This window comes from Talpa europaea, assembly GCF_964194135.1.
Source record: "Talpa europaea genome assembly, chromosome: 7".
In the NCBI taxonomy this organism is placed as follows: domain Eukaryota; kingdom Metazoa; phylum Chordata; class Mammalia; order Eulipotyphla; family Talpidae; genus Talpa; species Talpa europaea.
In genome coordinates this window covers 3,623,324-3,645,794 of record NC_140074.1, presented here as the reverse complement: position 1 = coordinate 3,645,794, position 22,471 = coordinate 3,623,324, and the positions used below count along the sequence as shown (strand labels likewise).

Here is a 22,471-nt window from a genome sequence, read left to right as displayed (position 1 = left end):
CCGCTTTAAAAAAAATCAAAAAACGAAATAAACCTCACCTGTTTATTAACAATTTTAATAACCACGTTCTTCTAAAGCTCCTTGATTTTAAAACAAAAAAAGAACGAGAGAAGGGAACCCACTACTGAATCCTCCCATTAAAGATCTACCCAAAGGGCCTCCCTGGTGGCCCAAGGGGTTATGACACAACCTATGAAGCTATCTGCAGCCACTGCAGCAAGAGTTTGATCCCCGGCCAGGGAGCTACCCACATGGCGCAGCAGACCTCTCCTGTTTCGCCCACTGCTCCCCTCAGCAGTGTATTTCAGTCGATCTGCCTGTTCTGTTCCCCACTCTGTCTCTCGTGAACCCTCTGGCCTGTGCCCCAGTTCTTGTATGTATAAATAAATAAAATCTTAAAAAAAAAAATCTACCTACAATTAAAAAAAATAAGCAAATGAATAAAGGTCTCCCTATAAATTCCGAGGAAAGTTTCCACCCAGAACGAGAAAGACATGAGCCTTAGACTCCATCCAGGGCAACAGAAATGAAGCAAAGTCAAAGGTTCCCACGTGACCCTCCCCGCTGCCCCTGAAACAGGCCTTGCAGAGCCTCAGTTTGCTCCCTGTACAGAGAGACAGTGGTGACACCTATTTAATCGGACCGTTCCAAGGCGTACAAGCGAGAATGCAGACAAAAGACCTAACCGAGGGCCCCATAAACCCTCTGTCTGCAGCCATTTCCTCTGAAATTTCAGTGTTAAGTGCTTAGAAAACCAAGGACTGGGAACCCGCCAGGAACCCCCAGGGCTAGTCCGCCGAGGGCGCGCAGCTCTCGGCCTGGGCCCATCACCGAGCAGGCCAGGCGTGCGGGCCCCAGGGCCAGCACCCCACGCTCGCGGAGCCGGGGTTCCCCCGGGGGCGGGGTCCGGCCCGGGCCGCTTCCCAGGCCCAGCGCGGTGAGCCCGGGCCGGTGCTGCCCGCGGCCGCTGCCGCACGGGGGCGCCACCTGTGCTGGGGCCGCCGCAGGCCGCGCGGGGATGGGCCCCTGAGCGGCCCCGAGGCGGCCAGGCGCGGCCCCTCGGCCACGTCGCGGGCAGCAGGTCGCCGGCCCAGGGCCACAGGCCGCGCCGCTGCTCGCCCGGGCCCCGGCCGGGCACTTCCGGCGCCGCCGCCCTTTGACCCCGGAAGTGGGCGGGGAGGAAGCGGCTGGTGATGCTGGAACAAACATGGCCGCCCCGGCGCCCCTCGGCCCCTCGGGCTCCCGCGGTCCTCGGCCGGCCGCCGGCTTCCGGCTGCTCCCGCTGCTGGGGCTGCTGCAGCTCTTGGCCGAGCCGGGCCTGGGCCGCGTCCACCACCTGGCGCTCAAGGTACGGCCGCGGGCCGGGCAGGGCCGGGCCGGGCCGGGGGGCGGAGGCCGACGCCGCTCCCCCGGGACGGGGCAACTTCGGCTCCTCGGGGGTCCTCGGGGCCACCCGGCCCCGGCGCTCGGGCGCGGCGGCTCGCGAGGGCGGCCCCGGGGAGCGGCGGGCGTGACGGCGCGGGGGCCCTCGGGTCGTCGGGGGGGCGGGAGGGGGGGCTCGAGCTGAGACCGGGGAGGGGGCTGAGCTGCCGCGTCACCCCGGGGGACCGGGGGCCGCGCTCGCCCTCCCTGCCGGCTCCCGAGGCTCCTCGCCCGGGGCGGCTCCCCCCCCCTCCCCGGCAGCTTTCATCCCCGACTTCACTCGTCGGCGGCCTCCGACTCGTCCCCTCCTGCCTGCAAGTTGGAAAGTAGGCGGAAACCTTAGTCTTAGTTTTCTGGTTCGCCCTAGGGCGCTCTCCGGAGTGATCAGAGCTGCAACTCTGGAGGAATTTCAAATCTTGCTTGAAATACAGCACCGAGAATGAAAAATCAGCTGTGAAAAAAGGTTTCTAGCCAGGGAGACTGTCCTGTTCGTCCTACCTGTCACTTGTATTTTGTACACACACCCAAAAAGTCGGCTAAGGCTAAACGTCCCGTTTGCTCACAGTTAACAGTTTTCTAAGAAGCTGAGGGGTTATAGAGTTTGTCTTACTTAAACGCATTGCTTTAGGAAGCCACCAAATATTTTGGTTTATTATGAACATAGTCTTTAAAGAATACAGTCAGCACTAGAATCCTGACCAGACCCCAAAACCGTACTCTGAGGTATCATTTTTTGTTGTTTGTAAATAAAAATAACCCTGAAAAAAGTGGTTCTTTCCAGGGAGATGATCTTGGCTCCTTTTGAGACTCTGCTGAGAGTGGATTGAGAAAGTGCAAGTAGACGAAACTTCCTCGGAGTTTGTTGGGGCTTTCTGATCCTCTTTAAGCTTACTTGTAGCCATAGTTCCTAGGCTTGACTTCAAGTTAAGAAAGTGATCTTTAAACATCAATTCCAAAGAACACCTGCACCCCTATGTTTATAGCAGCACTATTTACAATAGCTAAGCTATGGAAACAGCCCAAATGCCCAAAAATAGATGACTGGATCGAGAAGATGTGGTACATATACACCATGGAATATTACTCAGCATTCAAAAAAGATAAACACATGCAATTTGCAGCAACATGGATGGCGCTGGAAGGGATCATGCTCAGCGAAATAAGCCAAAAAGAAAAAGAAAAATACCGGATGGTCTCACTCATAGCAGGAATCTAGAAAACTTAAATAAGGGATCAGGAAAAAGAATAACTATAAGAAAGTGAAAATCAAAATCAACAAAAAACTATGAACCAGAGACACTTTTTGGGGGGTGGGGGCCGGGAGGGGAGGGATTGGGGTCAGAATGGGGCATGTGCAGTTGTATGGGGGAATATAAAAATAAAATTTATTATTTAATAAAAAATAAATAAAATAAAAAAAAGAAAGTGATCTTTAAAATTCTTTCATTTTACACTTTGGCATCCTTTATCTTAGATCAGTAATGCAGCTGAGGTCATATTAATTAGCTTATAGATTAGATATAGGACACACTGGGATGTGTCTTGACTCCCAATCCTGTGCTCTTTTTACTTTTCTACAATTAAAATGTCAGCTGGCTGGATTATAAGTTAAATGCTAATAGTGTTGGTATAGATGAAAATTTATACTAAGCTCTGTGGTAGAAGCAAACTAAGTTGGTGTAATTTGGTGATTGATTTCTCTGTCTTGCAACAGTAAAGCTTTTTATCTTTGTAACATAGCTTCTTAAGTGTGGTCCTTACTCCATAGTCAGTACTGTGATTGTTTTAAACATTGTATCTTCTTGCCCAAGGAAAAGGAAATCACCTGAAGAGAGCCTGTCAGAGAAGCAACATTAGATTGTCTTTACCATGTATTCCTTTTAATGGCTGAATACTATTAACATTGCATGGGTTTTTTGGGTTTGTTTCTTTGTTTTTAAGCGTAGCCATTTTCCTACTGATGGACATTTGGGTTTTCATTTTTTGGCCATTGTGAATAGTTCTGCTACAAACATTCACATGCAAATCTTTGTGAAGACATGTTTTCATTTCCGGGTGGGGGGTAGTGTCTAGGAGTGGAGTAGAGTTGTCATATGGTGGATTTATACTTGACTTTTTAGGAAACTGCCAAATAACTTTCTAAGATGACTATGCCACCAGCAGTTTATGGGGATTCTCCTTTCTATACGTTGTTCCCATTATTTATTGTTTTTTCTAAAGATTTGTTTATTCATATAAGAGCTGGGGTGTGGGGGGAGGGTGAGAGGATTCACTGGAGACAGCGTGGGGAGCAGAATGGGCAGATCTACTGAAAGACACTGCTGAGGGGAGCAGCAGGGAGAAAGGAGAGGTCTGCTGCACCATGTGGGTCAGCTCCGTGGCCAGGGATCAAACTTGTGCTGCAATGGCTGCTGATATCTTTCATAGTGCTGAGACTTAACCCCTTGTACCACCAGGGAGGCCCCTGTTCCCATCATTTGTTACTGTTGTCTTATTTTAGGGGAATCAAAGGCATCATATTGTTTCATGCATAAATATTTCATTATGTACCTATTAGAAATAAGGACTCTTTTTTTTTTAAGATTTATTTATTTATGTATACAAGAGCTGGGGTATAGGCCAGAGGGGATGAAAGGATTCACCAGAGACAGAGTGGGGAACAGAACAGGCAGACTGACCGAAGTACACTGCAGAGGGGAGCAGTGGGCGAGTCTGGAGGTCTACTGCACCATGTGGGTTGCTCCCTGGCTGGCCAGGGATCGAACTCATGCTGCAGAGGTTGTGGACAGATTCATAGGTTGTGGCTTAATTTGTTGCACCACCAGGGAGGCCCAGAAATAAGGACTCTTTAAAAGACATAAATACAATGCCATTATAGCCAAAAAAAAAAAAAAAAAAAAAAAACTTCAGTAGCATCAAATACTAACTCAGCTTCAAATTTCCATTTTTTATACATGGATTTAAATTTAAAAAAAAACCAGAATTTAAATAAGATCTTCACATTATGATTGGTTAATATACCTTTTAGATCTCTCTTAATACCTAAAAGATCCTACTCCTGTCCCCTCCCCACCCCGTGCTGGATTTTTTTTTTTTTAAAGATTTATTTATTTATTTATACAAGCACTGGGTACAGTCAGAAGCGCGGGAGGGTGAGAGAATTCACCAGAGCCAGAGCAGGGAACAGAACAGGCGGACTGATGAAACACACTGCTGAGGGGAGCAGCGGGCGAGACAGGAGAGGTCTGTGTGCCTTGTGGGACTCTCACCCAGCAGCCAGGGATCAAACCGGCACTGCAGAGGCTGTGGGCAGCATTGCAACCCAGCGCTCAACCGCTGTGCCACCAGGGAGGCCCACCCTTGCTGGATTTTGTTGATTATTTCCTTGTGGTATAATTTGATTGTTCATCAATCTTTTGTATTTTCTGTAAATTGGTGATTAGATCTAGCGTCTGGATCATTGTGGGTTTAATTCTTTTGGTGACACTCATAGGCAGTGCTGTGTTCTTCCGTTGGGGACATAGTGTCTGATGGTCTTTTTGTCCTATTGGTTGCTGTTGATGTCTGATGTGTTTTATCTCTTACTTCATTAATTAATGCCTTAGTCCAGGTGGAGCTGCTGTCACAGACTCGGTGCTTTATAAGCAGCCAATTCTGGCTTCTCACAGTTCTGGACGCAGAGCTGGACATCAAGGAGGCCAACACGGTTGCTTCTAATAATGGCGCTCTTCCTGGTTCAGAGCCGGTGTCTGTGCTATGACCTCTGGTCATGGAAGGGACCAGGGCTCTCTTCCTGGTCCCTTATCCTCGTTATGTAGACCGCCTTCATGATCTAAGCACCCCCAAAGACCCACACTTCCTAACACCATCATTTTGGATATTAGAATTTCAAAATATGCTCTTTAATTGTGCTATTTGATATCAAGTTGATTAAATTCTATTTTATTGTGTGGTGGATCTTGGTATAGTTCTCAAGTGTGGTACACAAGACAAAGGTGAATGTAGCGCTCACAGGTATCATTCCTTAGACAGTAACATGCTCAGGGAACACTGCTAGTTAGTTGCTTTATGCGTGGTTCCGACCCAAAGGAAGTTTCAGGCCAATAAAGAAACCAGATACAGCCCTCTGTATTCTGAGTTCTATATAGAATTGCCCCTGTTGATGGAGTGTTTCTTAAGTATTTTAATGCTTCTTGACTTTGTAGTCTTAAGATATAGAATATAATTTAGCCTTTTCTGGATGACAGGTAATTTCCTTTCATTTATTCGATAAATATTTATTTTCTGACTCATAACTGTGAATAAATGGTAATATTTAAATGACCATTAATGTTATTTTAATAGTAATTTTCTAATTTTTCTAAAAAGATTTATTTATTTATTTATTTATTTTTTATTTATACATACAAGCACTGGGTATAGTCAAAAGCACGGGAGGGTGAGAGAATTCGCCAGAGCCAGAGCGGGGAGCAGAGCAGGCAGAAGGACCGAAGTACACTGCTGAGGGGAGCAGCGGGCGGCAGGAGGGGCCTGCGCGCCATGTGGGACCCTCACCCGGTGGCCGGGGAGCAGCCGGGGATCGAACTGGCGCTGCAGAGGCCCGCGGGCAACTTCTCAACCCAGCGCTCAACCGCTGCGCCACCGGGGAGGCCCAATTTTCTAATTCTTACTGATGAAAAAAAAGGAGAGTCCAAATTTTATGTTAAAGATGGTCTGAAGGTAGCTCTTACATCATGGACAAATTTTACAAATGCAGAATATTAAGGTGACTGGTAGTTCCAGCCTTTAGGGAGCTGCTGCCTGTGCGACAGTGACCAGGAAGTGTCTTGCTAAGACTTTGTGTGCTTTGATTTAATTTCGGCATTTCTTGGGTGGGTTTTGACTTTTATAATTATCTATAGGTTGTAACTCAGATAAGCAAAACTTTATACCAGCGGCTTCATGCAGCGCAAGAAAGAGCATGCCTGTGGAATAGGCAGGTCTGGGTTGGCACCCCAACAGCCTTTAAGTGCTCTTTAACTTTTGGGCTAGTCAGGTAAGAAGCACTTACTTATGGGATCTGTGCTAGCTGGGGTTGAGTGTAAGCAGAAAGTCTCAAGAAAAGATATGTATGTAAACATTTTATTATGACAAACCTATGTGTGCATGTATACACATATATGCATATACTCGTATATGCATATTCATTGAGCGGATTTTCATCTTACTAGGTAACTTTGTAACTTACATCTTCTACTCCCTTACCCACTGTTCTCCAGGTATCTGTTACATGCTCCGCAGGCTCTGTTCTAGACAGAGGCTGTGGCGGTGGACCGGGCTGGGCCTCTTAGCTCTGAGCTGTTTTTGTTTGTTTGTTTAGATTTTACTTTTACATAGAACTGGGGTGTGGGCCAGAGGGTGGGGGGGGGTGAGAGGATTTACCAGAGACAGAGTAGGGAGCAGAATGGGCAGCTCCACTGAAATCGCTGCTGAGGGGAGCGGCGGGGAAACAGGAGAGGTCAGCTGCGCCATGTGGGTAGCTCCCTGGCTGGGGATTGAACTCAGGCCATTGTGGTGGTAGCGCTGAGAATTACCCCTAGGCCACCAGGGAGGCCCAGCTCTGAGCTGTTTTTATTTCCTGCAGTTCAGTTTGTGAGAAAAACTATATTGAAGTGTCATTGCTCCTCTTGCTTTAGATCTGAAAACAGTTTAATGCAAAATTGTTGGGGATATTTGAGCAAACGCATTTCCTGACTTTCTGGTCTTTGGTCACAAGAGCAGAACTGTCGGCATGGAACAGTTTTATACTGGGGTCGAGAAGAGAAAATACACCAAAATCACAGTTGTCTTCGTGGGCTGGGGGAGTGTTTTTTCTCACACGTCGTCGCTCTCCAGATCAGAGCTCCAGTCTGAACTGTGGGCACGCTCACTCGCTGCCCGCGCCCCTCTCCTCCCGGCTCTCTCCTAAGCACCCCCCAACAGAAGTCAGCGGCTCTTACCCGCCCCCCGCCCCCCGCCCCCTCACGCTTCCTCCAAAACACCAGCATGTTTTCGCCGAAACCTTTCCTTCTTCACTTCTCGCCCACCCAGCCCGGAGTCTCGCGTGTCGCCGCGTCACCTGCCTCAAATCCCACCCCCGCCCTCCCCTCCCCTTGGACACAGAGCGCCGCGCTGCGGGGCTCCCCGAGCCAGGCCCCTCTCCCTCTCTTTAGTTCACAAGCCCCAGCTCAGGACCGGAGGGGACAGCGGGCGTCCTCGTCTTGCTGCTGACTTAGAGGCAGGGCTCCTCGGCGCTCCCTACTGAGGAGGATGCGGGCGTGGGACGCCCAGGGACATTGCTGCGCCCCGAGTTTGTCATGAAAGGGTGGTGTTTTTGCCGAATGCTTTTTCTGCCTTTGCTGAAACAATCATTTTGTCTGTGGCGTGGCCGTTGGTCTGTCCGAGTTGACCAGGCCAGTCCCCCGCCGCCGTGGCCCGTGGTCTCCTGCGGTGCCGCTGCATTTGGCCTGCGAGTGTTTTGAGGAATTTTGCATCTCTGTTCAGCAAGGACGGTGACCTGAAGCTTCCTTTTCTGGTGGTGTCCTTGTCTGGCTTTGCCAGCAGCATAACACTGGCCTCCAAAAACGAATTTGGAAGTGTTCCTCCACTTCTATTTTTGGGAAGAGTTGGGAAGGATTGGTGCTTGTTTTTCCTTAACTATTTGATTTCTGATCTCCTGACTTGTTGTCATTGGTTCAGATTTTTTTTTTTAAGATTTATTTATTTATGCATACAAGAGCTGGGGTGCAGGCCAGAGGTGTGGGAGGTGAGAGGATTCACCAGAGACAGAGCGGGGAACAGAACAGGCAGACTGACTGAAACACACTGCTGAGGGGAGCAGCGGGTGAGACAGGAGAGGTCTGCTGCGCCATGTGGGTAGCTCCCTGGCCGGCCAGGGATGGAACTCGTGTTGCAGAGGCTGCGGATTGCTTCATAGTGCGGGGCTTAACCCCTTGCGCCACCAGGGAGGCCCCCCATTGGTTCAGATTTTCTATCCTTTGTGATTTAGTCTTGATAAGTGCTATGTCTCTAGGGCTTGTGCATTCCTCTCGGTCATCCAGTCTGCACTTGATATTTCAGGATTATTTTCCCTTACTACGAAACGGTGGTGTGAAATGACCTTTATTACAGATCTGTCTTGGAATCCTGGCTTCCCCTCTGCGGGGTCTGGGGGGGTCTGGGCTAGTCGTTGCACCTCTGAGCTTGTGTGTTCATCCCAGTGGTGGGTGAAGAGCCACAGTGGGTCAGGGAGGATAGAAGTCACAGGAAAACCCTTGGCACATGAGCAGGTTCATGGTAAGTGCTGGAAACTTGGAGTTTTGCTGTAGTTATATTTTTTTTAAGATTTATTTATGCATACAAGAACTGGGGTAAGGCCAGAGGTATGGGGTGTGAGAGGATTCACCAGAGACAGAGTAGGGAACAGAACAGGCAGACTGATGAAATACATTGCTGAGGGGAGCAGCGGAGAGACAGGAGAGGTTTGCTGCACCATGTGGGTAGCTCCCTGGCCAGGGATCAAACTCATGCTGCAGAGGCTGGAGATAGCTTCATAGTGCTGAGACTTAACCCCTTGTGCCACCAGGGAGCCCCCTGCGGTTATAATTATTTAAAATGTTCTTCAAAAATGAATGTAAAGAGATGTACTACTAATGCGGAAAGAACAATTGTTAGAAGGTTGCAAAGGAGACATTTCTCGTGCCTCTCCCAGCCTAGAAAAGAGGGATGTGGTGGGCTGTGTGTGTCCAGAAGCAGCTTACTGAGCCTCCATTTGGCTACACTACATCTAAATGCAGGATGAATTAGGACAAGCACACTTAAAGTTTAAATTTTGTTGATACACAATGTACATGATTTAAAAATTCTAAGCAGGCAGCTCAATGAATTTCCAGTGTCAAGACACTAATGCAACTAGCAAGAAACATGTCACCAGGCACTTCTGGAAGCCCCTCAGACCTCAGACCCCCTCCGCCAAGTGACCCCAAAGGTTCTCCCTCCTGAGAATAACTGCCATCCTGACTTTGTCACCATAGCTCATTCCCTGTGCCTGGGAATTATTACACCTGTGGTGAATGTGGCCTGTTTTGCTTATATTGTTTATGTCTGCAAGACTCACTGCCATACTGTGTGTGGCAGGAATGTGGTCTCTTCCCTTCATTCTCTCGCTGCAGCCCTGCTCCTCTGTGGGTTCTGCCAGCGTATGAAGCCCTAATGTTCTAAGGCACCTGTTATATGTGGCTGAATTAAATTCTCTCTTCTGTGTGTAGGATCAGGGTGGCCTGGTACTGCCCTTGGGAGAACTTAGATAGTCCCTCAAGTCATTTTCTGTGGGGATGAGTCTCTCCGAATCCTCAGAAGGACTTTCTGGCTTTCGTGGTCTAGCAGTCCTCCAGTGCCTGCCAGCAGACAAATTGGGGCCTATCTGCCTTCTTAATTCTCCCCTAGAACTCCGACTTACTGCAAGCTACTCCAACCCAGCAGGAAGTAGAATCCAGTAAACCTGCTATAGATGAGTATCTCGGGGTCAAATAAACAGGAAGGGGGAGTGGAGCAGAAGGAACTTTTTCCCTAGTGGGTAAAAAGCTCCCCAGAACAGGGGTCCTGGGTCTTGGCCATTGCATTTTAACATCTGTTGCTATGGAGCTGGAGCCAAAGTCCTAGGCACAGGCCGGCAAGGCACGGGGAACTGTCCCTCTCTGGCCACAGCGCGGACTCTCAACGAGAATGAAATGTCTTAGCTGTGCTCGGGACTGGGCGGGGGCAGTGGACACGTGCCTGCTGAAGATCCCATCATAGACCTCAGTGCCAGCTGCTGGGGTGGCCGGAGAGCCAAGTCTGGAAAAACACCACAAGCTGTCACGCCAAGTCGGCAGAGTAAGGCCCCCAGAACACCTGAGCATGTTGTAAAGCAACCAGAGTTAAATGTAAAGAAACAAAGGTTGGAATTTTCAAACCTGAACAAGAAACCAGCGCTGGCAAACATGACTATGCAGATTTGAGGCGCTGCCAAACGCCAAGTTTTATAGGAAAGAATTTAGCATAGTGCCTGACCTTTTGGGGCTACTTAAGAACGTTAGTAACTCATGGCTAACTTCTTGAAGGTCTTCCAGTTTAGGCAGATAGTTCTCAATGTAAAAAACACAATTTTACACAGTATGACGTGTCTGTGGAACCTCAAGCTTAGAAGGATTCGCTAATATCATTTTTCTGTTGGTCTTAAATTGTGTTGCCTTAGTTGAGGTCGGAATCCCCCCTCGGGGAACCATTGCAAGCATGTGTGGTAGGGTTGGGCTGCCGCGGGCCGGTGCAGCAACCTTTGGGATGACTGTCCAGAAGATTCTGTCTCCTTTTACATAAGGCTCCCTTCCCTGAAAATCCACCACATATAGTATGTTCAGAGGTAAATGAGCCTTTGTGAAAATGTGAATACTGGATTAGAAAGGGGGCGTGCAGTGCCGGCCTTGAGCACGCCAGGCTCACACAAGGCCCATGTAGACAAGCGCTTCTCGGTGCCCCATCTCCCTCCTTCCCCTCCCGGCCACCCCCAAGAATGTCAAATGCCCAGAATGCCCACCGGCTGCCAGACCTGGTACAGCAGGATGGTGCCCCTGCCTGGGTCAGTGTTCCTCCTGCCCGCAGTTCACATGCTGGCCCTCCCCAAGTCAGCCCGGGACCCCGAGGCAGACCTCGGAAGGAGTCCCGCCTGCTGCGGTCTTCCTTCTGTGAAACTCTGGTTCTTTTGAGTTTCTGTCTGGTCGTCTCCAGTCTTTGGCGCGGTGAGGACATGCTGCGTGTGTCACCGGGTGTGCGGCCACATTGGCTCGCGGCCGGAAGCGAGACACCGAGCTCTCCGAGCAGAGGAGGGGTCAAAGCAAGTGGGCTCCTCCACCTCACTCATTCTGTCCCTGCTCATCTCTTCAAGGACGACGTGAGGCATAAGGTCCACCTGAACAGCTTCGGCTTCTTCAGGGATGGGTACATGGTGGTCAACGTCAGCAGCCTGTCCGTGAGCAAGCACGACAAAGCAGACGAGGACGCGGCGGTGAGTCTTCTGAGGCCGGCACCTGCTTCTGCTGGCGGCGTCCCTGCCCAGGTCTGCACTGTGGGAATTTGGAGAAAAATGTCACTTGTGAGCAGACATCGGATAGTTTCGCTTTAACACTTAAGCTCGAACTCTTGAACATTTTGGTGATTAGCGAGCCTTCTTACAAAGTGAACGCTAAGGAAGGACGCCAGGCAAGCAGGCCAGGAGGGGCAGCCTCCCTGCACCTCGGGCAGGAAGGGTGCCCAGCCCTCCCTGTCTCACCTCTGCTCCTCTTCTCGCCCCTCAGATCGGGTTTAGCCTCGACCGCACGAAGAACGATGGCTTCCCCGCCTACATGGTGAGTGTCCGCCGCGCGACCTGGTCATCCCCTTCCCTTGAGCTGAGCACGGAGTGTGGGAACCCTGTTTCCTCTCCGTACCTGGGCTTGAGGTGGCAGCTGCTTTGACCCCCAAGCATCTTTGAGCACCCCCACTGGTGCTTACTATTTGCAGTGGAGGTGGGGCCACTGGCTTGCCTTTGTCCTGGAGACTCTTGCTGTTGTTCTGCTGTGAGTGAATAAGATGATGTAAATTGGGTCTTTCTTCCTCAGGATGAAGATGTGAATTACTGTATTTTAAAGAAACAATCTGTCTCTGTCACCTTTCTAATCCTAGACATCTCCAGAAGTGAGTAAGTAATTCTGATGTTCCTTCAGTTCCCCCGAGAGTCAGCTTCGGGGGAGTTTGGTGGGGAAGCTGGCATTGAGTGTCTGCCACGTCCCCCACATTCAGTGCTGGTGGGTGACAGTCCCTCGGGAGGTGGCGGCCCGGCTGGCCCAGGGGGAGCTGACAGGCTGATGAGGGAAAGAGAATAATACAGATGACCACAACTTAGAGAAGGGCAGGGCGCAGGCCCACCTGTGCTGGAGGGAAGGGAAGGCTCCGGGTGAGGTTGGAATGGACTGTACCCGATGAGTAAGGAAGGGAGGTGCGCTCAGCAAGCCAGTGTGGTACTCAGAGGCTGGGTAGCGGAAAGAGCTGGTGGCTTCAGTGCGGGGCCCATTAATGATGGGTAAGGAAGGTGGAAGGGACGTGGAGGAGGCGGGGCTGGGCCTGGGCCTTAATAAAGGAATGTCTCGTGTGCCAGTCCAAGGAGCTTAGGCTCTTGAAGGAGACTGGGGCTCAGTGGCCCTGGCCTGAGTGGTCCCACAGCTGTAGCCTGGTGACCAAGATCACCAACTTTGGAGCCGGCCTGTTTCCACACCCCACCCCCAGCTGTGTGACTGTGGGCCTTGGGGTCCTTACCTCCCGCTTAATAACCCCATCGGCTCCTGGGATGGTTGTGTGGACTGCTGGCCTTTCGGTCTCTGAAAGGCACTTGTACTTTGTGACTTCTGTTGGGCCTGGGGTTTTCTGCTCAGCACATTCTAGCTCTCTGCTGCTTAGACTCCCCGTGCATGGTCTCCGGGAGCCTTCAAGGGGTTTTACGTTGAGGGTGGCATGCTTAAACGGCCTTTTGTTTTAAATTATGCATACAAGAACTGGGGTACAGGCCAGAGGTGCGGGGGGTTAGAGGATTAACCAGAGATAGAGTGGAGAGCAGAATAGGCAGACTGACTGAAATACACTGCTGAGGGGGCAGCAGGAAGACAGGAGAGGTCTGCTGTACCATGTGGGTAGCTCCCTGGGCAGGGATCAAACTCATGCCGCAGTGGCTGCAGATTGCTTCATAGTGCTGTGCTTAACCCTTTGTGCCACCAGGGAGGCCCTCAAACAGCCTTTTAACACCTCAACCACCATCCCTGAGGGTGGGATTGAGCTGAGTGAGGTTAGAGGCAAGAAGACTATCGGAAGTTCTACACTGAAAATGAGCAAACGGTTGTGCTTTGCATGAAACTATTTAGACCCTCACTTGGCGAAGATTTCCCAGGATAATTTCTGTTTCCATTCAAGAAAACTAATCTGGGGCCTCCCTGGTGGCGCAGGGGGTTAAGATGCAACCTATGAAGCTATCCATAGCCACTGCAGCATGAGTTTGATCCCCGCCCAGGGAGCAACCCACATGGCCTAGCAGACCTCTCCTGTCTCGCCCGCTGCTCCCCTCAGCAGTGTATTTCAGTCAGTCTGCCTGTTCTGCTCCCCACTCTGTCTCTGGTGAACCCTCTCACCACCCCACCCACACCTCTGGCCTGTACCCCAGTTCTTGTATGCATAAATAAATAAATTTTTAAAAAAGCAACAAAAGACTTGGTGGAGACTGGCTTAACCCGAGAAGACACTGCTTGTTCACCTCAGGGAACATCCAGAGTGTGGACAGCTGGGCTGCAAGCGAGAAGAGGCTGCAACAGCTTCCCGGCGAGGGTTGTGTGGCCTTTTTGTCTCTGCTCTACCCTCCTGGGCACCTGCTTCCTCTCTGTGGTCTCCTTAGCTGTCACCAGATGGCTCTGCTTCACTTCTCCCGTCCAGCTAGGGCCCTGAGAGAAGCACTTCCCTTCACATTGAGCTGGTCAGCCCCACGCTGCCTCAGCCATAGAGCCACCCCACCCTTCCTGGTCAGTCTGTTGAAGAGAAGGTGGAAGTGGCTCTCAGGCTGGCTGCTGCCGCCACCACCCACTGCCCTTCACGTGCCCCGAGACTGCGCTTTAACTTTTTATTGGCTTTCTGACCTCTCATTCCATTTCCCTGTGCGCCCATTGCTGAACAGAGTCACCTGGTTGCCAAGAACGTAAGCTTTCGAGTGAGACCACCCAAGTCCTCGCCTAGCTCCCTGCTAGCCTGTGCCCTGTGCCCTCCGTGAGCTCCTCAACCTCCATGAGTCTCCATTTCAGCTGTTTATTTTTCTGTCGACTCTGCACATGACGTCATGGAGGATTCAGCGCCGCCCCCGGGCCTGCCACATGCACTTGCGTGGCCAGAGCTCTGCTTTGAACGTGTCCTTCTTTCCTGTTTGAATGTAGAGTGAAAATAAGATCCCCACCAGAAGCTGGTACCCAGTTACCGAAGATCTTTGTGAACAAGGATGAGAAAGTCCTTGGGCAGCGCCAGGAGTCCGGGGGTGGCCCCCCTGCTTCAGCACACAATCAGACCCAGAAAAAGACAGGTAAGCTGCACGGGGGAGCGAGTGCTTCCTTTCCGCCCCGCTTTGTGGATTCCTTATTGTTCCTGAGCACGAGCACAAACATAGTCTTAGCATTATCTTTTTTTTTTTTTTTTAAGATTTATTTATGCATACAAGAACTGGGGTGTAGGCCAGAGGTACAGGGGGTGAGAGGATTCACCAGAGACAGAGTGGGAAGCGGAAGAGGTAGATCTATTGAAATACACTGCTGAGGGCAGCTGCGGGGAGACAGGAGAGGTCTGCTGCGCCATGTGTGTAGCTCCCTGGCCGGGGATCGAACTCGTGCTGAGACTTAACCCCTGAGCCACCAGGGAGGCCCTCCTATGAAAAGTATCTTAAGTGAAAATAGGCATAGAATGCCTTCTTGTTCCGTGAAAGAAGACATTAACCTCAACACTTGTTGCTGTGGAAAAAGCATGCATTAATGCTCGTATTATTTGCTGTTTATTTTTCTGTGTGTATAAATAAATCTGATATATTTTTAGAAACAATCTGTTTTCAAATGTAATTTGTTTAGGAAGCAAGGAAAGTCACTCCAGGTGGCGTCTCTGGATGCTACCACTCACACTCGGCCACTCAGAGATGAGCCCCTGGGTACTAAATGAGGTTATTTGTTAGATTGCGTCAGTGATGTGACGGGTCCACCTTTGCCACTTACTGTAGCTCAGGGTTGTTTTGGGGTTTGAAGAGATGGTGGTCCACAGGACAGCAGAGGGCCTTGCCTTTTTCTTTTAATCTGTTATTAGACAAGCTAGGCCGCAAAAAGTGACGCAGTGGCAGATAGCAGTGGGGTCCTGTGGTAATACTTTTCTGTTTCTGCTTCTAGGTGATGAGAAGTCTAAAGGAAGCACAGTGGATTCAAAGGTAAGAACTAGCCACTCACTTCACTTGTGCTCAGCTCTTCTGGGTGTGTGCGTGTGTCACATGGAGTGTATTTACTTACACAGGAATGTACAGTGCCCCCCCCCCTCATTACACACACACACACACACAGAGCAGTTGTGCAGCAGGCTCAGATAGTGAGGGGAAAAGGAAGCTGAGCCCTCTGAAAGATGTCACCAGGCCTGAGCTTGAAGTTGGTGGATCTGTGTGAAGAAGGGGGAGAAGGGGCGGTGGTGAAGATGTCACTGCCAGGACCGGAAGGTGGGAACGAGCCTGATGGGAGTTGGGCACTACCTGTTTTGAAGGCAGAGGTACGTGTTTGGGAGCGAGAAAGGGCTCTTAGATGACCTGGTGCCGAGCAGCAGGGGGTGTTGGTGCACAGGAAGCAGGAATTTGTCATGGGCTTGTGACGAGGAAAGCAGGTGACCCAGGTGGTGTGCAGGTGGCAGACTCTTGTTTTAATTGTCATACAGTAGACTGTGGTATTTAAAGCGACATTCTGGTGAGTTTTGACTTATGGGTACATCTGTGAAACCACCCCCACAATCCAGATAGTGAACATACCCTCACTCTAGAAGTTTTTCCTGCCCCTGTGCCATCCTCCTATCTCCAAGCTACCACTGACCTGTCACAATAGATTAGTTTTATAGAACTTTGCACAGATGAATTGTGCAGTACATGCTCCTTTCTGTCTCCTGGCATTCAGTGTGATTATTCAGAGCACAGCCCCGCAGTTAGGGTATTGGCTGTTCACTGCTTTTTACTGATGAGTGGTGCCAAGGGCAGTGTGTGGGTCATTTGGATGGGGACCGGAGCTCAGTGGTGGATGTGTCGGGGTGTGACCGGGTGTGGCGCTCCCAGTCTTGCTGAAGATGTAGCCCAGAGAAGTGCTGTGGCAGGGAGAGGAGCTGGGAATAGGGTTAATATAGAGGCAGAATTGACAGCTGAGAAAAGGAAACGGGAGAAACTACCATTCCCCTCTGTGAAAGGGGTTTTCAGACTTCTTGAAAGAGTGTTTGAAATCAGAGTGTTTTTGGAAGGACAGCAAATTTAGGTTTTAAAACACTATTTTTACATTTAAATTTTAATTAACATGATTTCCTTCCTGTATCATCCTAAAATATTGTTCTGTCTTTTTAGGCAATGGGAGAGAAATCCTTTTCTATTCACAATAGTAATGGGGCAGTTTCATTTCAGGTATGTATTCTTGTTTGAATAAAGTTTCACAAGATTTCTATCTACAGTATAAAAGGGAGAATTCATTCAGGGATTTTGCATGGGGGAGTAGCATGATTCGGCAGGCCCTTCTCTCTGCGTGGCAGGTCTCCCCTGGCACGCCTGAAGGTGCACCCTGACCAGACCGGAGGTTTCCCCGAGTGAGTAGCTCGTGGATGTCCCGGTAATTAATTGACTCAACCCAGATTCCAGCCCAGTTCTGCCTGGCTGTCCCCACAACTCCTCTCCTCTCATTCAGAATGTGCCAGAAGCACAGAAATCCACTGCTGAAAGGACCATTGGCAGTCACTAGGATGACTGAGTCCTGAGTGACCTGCCAGCTCTCCCCTGTACCTGCACATGAGTGTCCTCAGAAGCCACCCAGCTTAATTTCTTCCTCCTTCAAGTCTTTGCTCAAATGTCACCTCCTCAGCAAAGCTTCCAGTTGCCCTATTTTGAATACAGCACGCTCCTTCCCTCCCCTGCTCTGCCTTTGCCCCTGGCAGTGAGCCCCGAGCAGCATTGCTGTAGTGTTTATTGCCTGCCTTTACCTTCAGGAGGTAGCTTAAAGGGCAGGGACTTCTCATCTGTGTGACTCTGATATGTGTGAACTGCCTGGTCTCGGGCCTGGCCCCAGCGGGCTCTCCATCGGTGACTGTGGAGACGAGTGAGTGGACGCAGGCTGGGCCCTGTGCTGAGAGCGTGCGGTATTGTCTCAGATCATCCTTGCAGCGACTCTGTGATGTAGGTGCTGTTGTTGTTCCTCTTTTACCGATGAGGAAACCGCCTCGGAGAGCTTAAATAATGTGGATTCACTCTGAGGTTGGTCTGCCTCCAAGGCCGAGGCGTTGAATTACTTTGCTTTACTGCCTTCGTAAGGAAGTGCCGGTGCTTGTCGGGCGTCCCTCCGGCCCATCGGTGCCTATGCAGCTGCCTCTCCTTTTCTTTTTCCTTTTTGTAGTAAACCTGTCCTTTTAAATGTACACGCACGTTTAAATGTTTTTGTGAAGTCCCAAAGGAGGGCCCCGTAGGGTAGACCGTGGCTGCCACCCCTGCTTCTGTCAGCAATCGGAGGGGGCAGGTTGCTCTTCTCTGGCCCCCCATCCTTAAAGAGCTCAGCGGGGGCTCCCTGCTGCCCCCTCCTTAGTTCCCTCCCACTTTTGGACAGCTTTGTCCCTCCTGTGCCACCCAGTGTCCGGCACTCACAGTTCATCCACCCCAAGGCCGAAAGGGACTGCCAGGGCCTGTCCCAGCTCTCAACTGTGCGTTCTGGCCTTTTGGTGTCTTTAGGTGTCAGGTGCAACTCTACATGGTGGTTCTATTGGTTTTTAAGATATGTGTGTTAGCAATATCACAGGGGTCTATAATTGGTGAGTTTAGAAGCGTTTCTTTCCCTGCCTGTCCTCTGGACAGAAGCGCGTTCATGTTGATAGCATGAGTCGGTGTAGAGACGGTGATTCAGCCTGAGGAGTCTTGGCCTTTTATTTCCATCTTTTTGTTAGATCTCTCTTTCCTCCCCACCCCATCCTCTTAACTTGTGAGGTACAGCAACCATGCAGAGGGGTGTGTGTGTAGTTATGTTTGTTGGGCACAGATAGTCATAAATATCACCTTTGTAACCATCACCCTGGGCAAGAAATAGAGCTCGCACCCCAGGATCCCCGCCCTGGTCCCTCACGTCCTTCCCCAACTGCCTAGTCGCCCTGTGAGGCAAGTGTTAGCACCCCATCCTGATGGTGGCGTCCTGTCTTTGCCTCTGTGTAGTCTACTCTCTGTCTAAAAGGCCTCAGCAACACATCTGAGGCAGATTTCTTTCCACTGCTACCTTTTTTTACTGTTCACAATCAAATCTTTAGACTTGAGCACAGAGCCACAGGTTGTGACCTACGTAAGTATGTATGTGTCATTGGAACATGTGAAAAGTGAAAACCATAGAAAAATGTCCAATGGGGAAAACAGCCCATTAGGTGCAGGCATCGGTGAGGGAGTGGCAGCCTCCACCTTTTCAGCTACCCGACGGGCCTCCCTGCTACGCCAGGAAGGCTTTTTACCTAAAGGGCAAAATTACACGTTGGCTTGAAAACTGGGTGAGTGCGTCTTGGGTGCCTCTCTGGAGACCGTCCCGGAGGGTGATGTGTGGTCGGCGAGTGTAGTGAGATGTCGGTCGTGGGACCCCAGAGCAGGGCAGGAGCTGGCGCTGTGCATCCTGTCAGCTTCCCTGCCTGCTCGGAAATGCACATTGGGAGAGAATCAGAATTAAGAGCACATCTGTGTAAGTTCTGTTCTGGGAGAATTTCATTGGGGGGCTTTTTGTTCCTTCTGTCCAGAGTACCTTGATCTATTTCGTAGATTTCAAAATGGAGCCGAGGATCGCGTGCCCTAACATTCTTCCTTCTCTGCTTTCAGTTTTCTTTTAACATCAGCACCGACGACCAGGAGGGGCTCTACAGCCTTTATTTCCATAACTGCCTCGGAAATGAAATGCGGTCCAGTGACAAGTTCTCTTTCAGCCTTGACGTGAGTACTGCGTGCCACCCCCCCCACCCATGGGTTCTGTTAACTGTATAAAAGCGATACATTTCTTTCTTTATAAGAAGTTTTTGTTTTTGTTAAGATTTATTTATTCATTTATTTATGCAAGCACTGGGTACAGTCAGAAGCGCGGGAAGGTGAGAGAATTCACCAGAGCCAGAGCGGAGAGCAGAACAGGCAGAACAACAAAGCACACTGCTGAGGGGAGCAGCAGGTGGCAGGAGAGGTCTGCGCGCCATGTGGGACCCTCGCCTGGCGGCCAGGGATCTAACCGGCGCTGCAGAGGCTGCGGGCAGCCTCGCAACCCAGCGCTCAACCGTTGCGCCACCGGGGAGGCCCCAGTTTTTTTTTTTTTAAGATTTATTTATTTATGCATACATGGACTGGAGTACAGGCCAGAGGTGTGGCGGGTGAGGGGATTCACCAGAGAGAATGGGGAGCAGAACAAGTGGATCTACTGAAATACACTGCTGAGGGGAGCAGGGGGCGAGGCAGGAGAGGTCTGCTGTACCATGTGGGTCAGCTCCCTGGCTGGGATCAAACTCAGGCTGAAATGGCTATGGATTGCTTCATGGTGCTGCAACTTAACTCCTTGCGCCACCAGGGAGGCCCCCTCTATAAGAAAAGTTTTTAGAATACCTAAGCGGAATAAGAGAAGCGGAGACCAGAAGGGTCTCCCTGCTGCTGGGCAGGACACTGCCGCGCAGCTTCATAAGCCAGAGCCGTAAAGCCACTCAGTACGCGTTTGTGCTTCAGCTGCACATGTCATCTGCTGGCGTTCACGTTCTGATGCTTAAGAGAACCAGCGAAGATTCCAGCTGGCCCGATGGGCACGATCTGTTCCTGGAAAGTAAAAACCGTTTCGTGTTGGTTTCAGATTGACATCATGGAGAAGAACCCCGACAGCTACCTCTCAGCAGGAGAAATTCCTCTTCCTAAATTGTACATTTCGATGGCCTTTTTCTTTTGCCTTTCTGGGACCATCTGGATTCACGTTCTTCGAAAACGACGGTACGTCATCGCCTGCTCACACCCTTCCACTCGGGCATCCGAGATTTCTGTCATTTCACCTTTTGCTGACTTCCTGGCCCGGGAGAGATCGGCACTAACCATCCATTCTCTTCAGAGGGCATCTTCCCCGAAGCATGCGGGTCTGGGCGGGGCCTAGGGAAGCCCTTACCTTGCCTCGCTGTCCTCTTCCCATTGCTTTGCACCAAAAGCAGATCCCAATATTTCAGTAGCTACAAGCAAAGTGAAAGGTGTAAGCCAAGTATTTCCGTGGGGAAGACCCTGCCGACCCAGACTCAGAGTGAACATGTTGGGCCCCTTCGAGGGCTATTTGTTCTCGAGAGATCACTGACCGTGACTGCCCGCCGGGAGAGCGCGGCTGCTGTTAGCACTGTGGGCACCAGCCCAGAGGCTGGCCGAGCGGGCACTGGCCAGAGGGCTTCTCCCTGGAGCACCACACCTCTTCACAGCCGCCTCCCTGGCTCCTGCCTCTTCTGAAACCTCTGAGGCTTGAACTTCCTGTGCTTGCTTCTCTAGTGGAGCTAGTGCGCAAGTGAGCTCTCTGCTGCCCTCCCAAGAACGTTGCGAGCAAAACAGTAATTTTCAGTGAGGGAATAGTGTGAAGCGTTTGCTGTGTTTTAAGGCCCATAAACTGGAGGCTGGCCTGTGACTGTGGCGTTGTTCTTACAGGTTAATTTAAATTCATACCATAAGTATCTCCCAAATACCAATGACCTTGTCCCCGGGAGCACCGGGACGGGAATCGAGGCCGCTTTAGTCCCGGGCCCGGGTGTCTTCTGGTGGCCGTCATCGCTGGGGCGTGGGGCTGGCCCGGGGAGTGGCTGGGCCCGTGGGCAGTCATGCCCTCTGCAGGCCCAGATGGAAAGAGCGCCTGGTGTCTTGTGAAGGACCTTACGTAATTGTGTTTGGACTAGAGAGTCAGGCAGCTGTGAATAAGAAGAAATGTCTCCTACAAATTAAGCCTATAAAAAAGGTTTTGTTAAAGAAAGTTTTGCTTTTGCCTTTATTAGAAAAGTCAGAACTAGGAGCCAGCCTGTGCGCCTTGCCACCCACGCCTCTGTGCTTGGCCACTGCACTGGGGCGATAGCCCTGTCTGCCTCAGAGTCTGAGCTTCTTAGGCGGTTATGTGATTCCCCTCTAAATAATGGCTTTGCAAATCAGGGCGCTATGCAAATTCAGGGCCCTTACAAGTGGGTAACTAATTCACTGGCTGCTTGCTGGTACATTAATTTCCCTTTATTTAGTGATGCAAGAGGCACTGTCTCTGGTCCACTTTTATAGAATATGATAGAACTTAAAATCTGTGGTTAAATGGGGCTGACCTATTTTGCAGAAGTTTTTGACTTCCTTTTGAAGTGGGGTGTGCCTACAGAAATGTGCTGTTTAAGCCCTTCACCCCTTCCCTATGTATTTCCGGGAGTCCTACAGCTGGTTCTGTTGGAGATTTGAACCAAGGACATGACTGCAAGGCTGCTGGAGAAGCTGGTCGCCTCTAGAGCTGGTAGGAAGTGAAAGATCTTGGCCTCCTTTTATTGAGCCTTGAGTGGGGGAAGTGAGAGACAAGGCCGAGTCAGCTGACAGGGCTGGAACCCACATCCACTGCTAGCCTGGGCCCCAGAGCATGGAGGGGACTGGGGGAGAGGGGCAGGAGAACTAGCAGCCTCTGGCTGTTGAGGCCTGCTCTCTGCCTAGTCGGGCACTTCCTTCCTGTCGCTTAGTTCGGCTAATCTCCCCCTCCTTCAGATGGGTGTTGCCTGTTTTCAGCAGAGGTTCCTGGGACTTAGGGAGCTTGGGGTCTCCAGGGTTGAGGTTGGCTGTGGCTTCAGAGCTGAGCTCCCGCCTTCACAGCACCACCCAGTGTCTGTGTTGAACGGGGGCTGCGAGCTGGGTGGCCTGGGGCGGGAGTGAGCCCCGCACTGATGTTTTGTGCTTTGGGGAAGTTTTGTACTTAGGGGAAAATCTCGGGGCTGCTCCAGGTGTCAGACTCTTCAGGCCTTCACTTCCTTTTTGACCTTCAAGTAAATAGGCACTGGTCAAGAAAGTACCCGGCAGGAAATGGGCCTGGAAGCCGAGTGTCAGCTGATGACACAGGCCCCCCTCATCTGCCATGCCAGCCCACCCGCTTGAGCCTGACCCCCCCGCCCCCCGGACCCCCCAGCCCCCCTACAGGCACCCAGGGGATGGAGGCGGGTTCTGGATAGTCACATTTTCTTACAGATGAATCGTGCTTGT

At 50.8% G+C, this 22,471-nt stretch overlaps 1 protein-coding gene across 1 annotated transcript in view; it reads left to right on the top strand.

Moving 5' to 3' along the window:
* Positions 1–1,207: 1,207 nt before the first annotated feature.
* GPR107 (G protein-coupled receptor 107) overlaps positions 1,208–22,471 on the top strand; it is a gene marked incomplete at both ends in the record, with an annotated part of 38,444 nt that continues 17,180 nt past the window's right edge. Inside the window, 9 exons of the mRNA XM_084237312.1 lie at positions 1,208–1,348; positions 11,363–11,482; positions 11,772–11,822; positions 12,075–12,154; positions 14,421–14,563; positions 15,408–15,445; positions 16,604–16,660; positions 19,085–19,195; positions 20,088–20,221. Of these exons, the coding sequence (XP_084093438.1) occupies positions 1,208–1,348; positions 11,363–11,482; positions 11,772–11,822; positions 12,075–12,154; positions 14,421–14,563; positions 15,408–15,445; positions 16,604–16,660; positions 19,085–19,195; positions 20,088–20,221 (875 nt within the window). The remainder of the gene's footprint in view (positions 1,349–11,362; positions 11,483–11,771; positions 11,823–12,074; positions 12,155–14,420; positions 14,564–15,407; positions 15,446–16,603; positions 16,661–19,084; positions 19,196–20,087; positions 20,222–22,471) is intronic.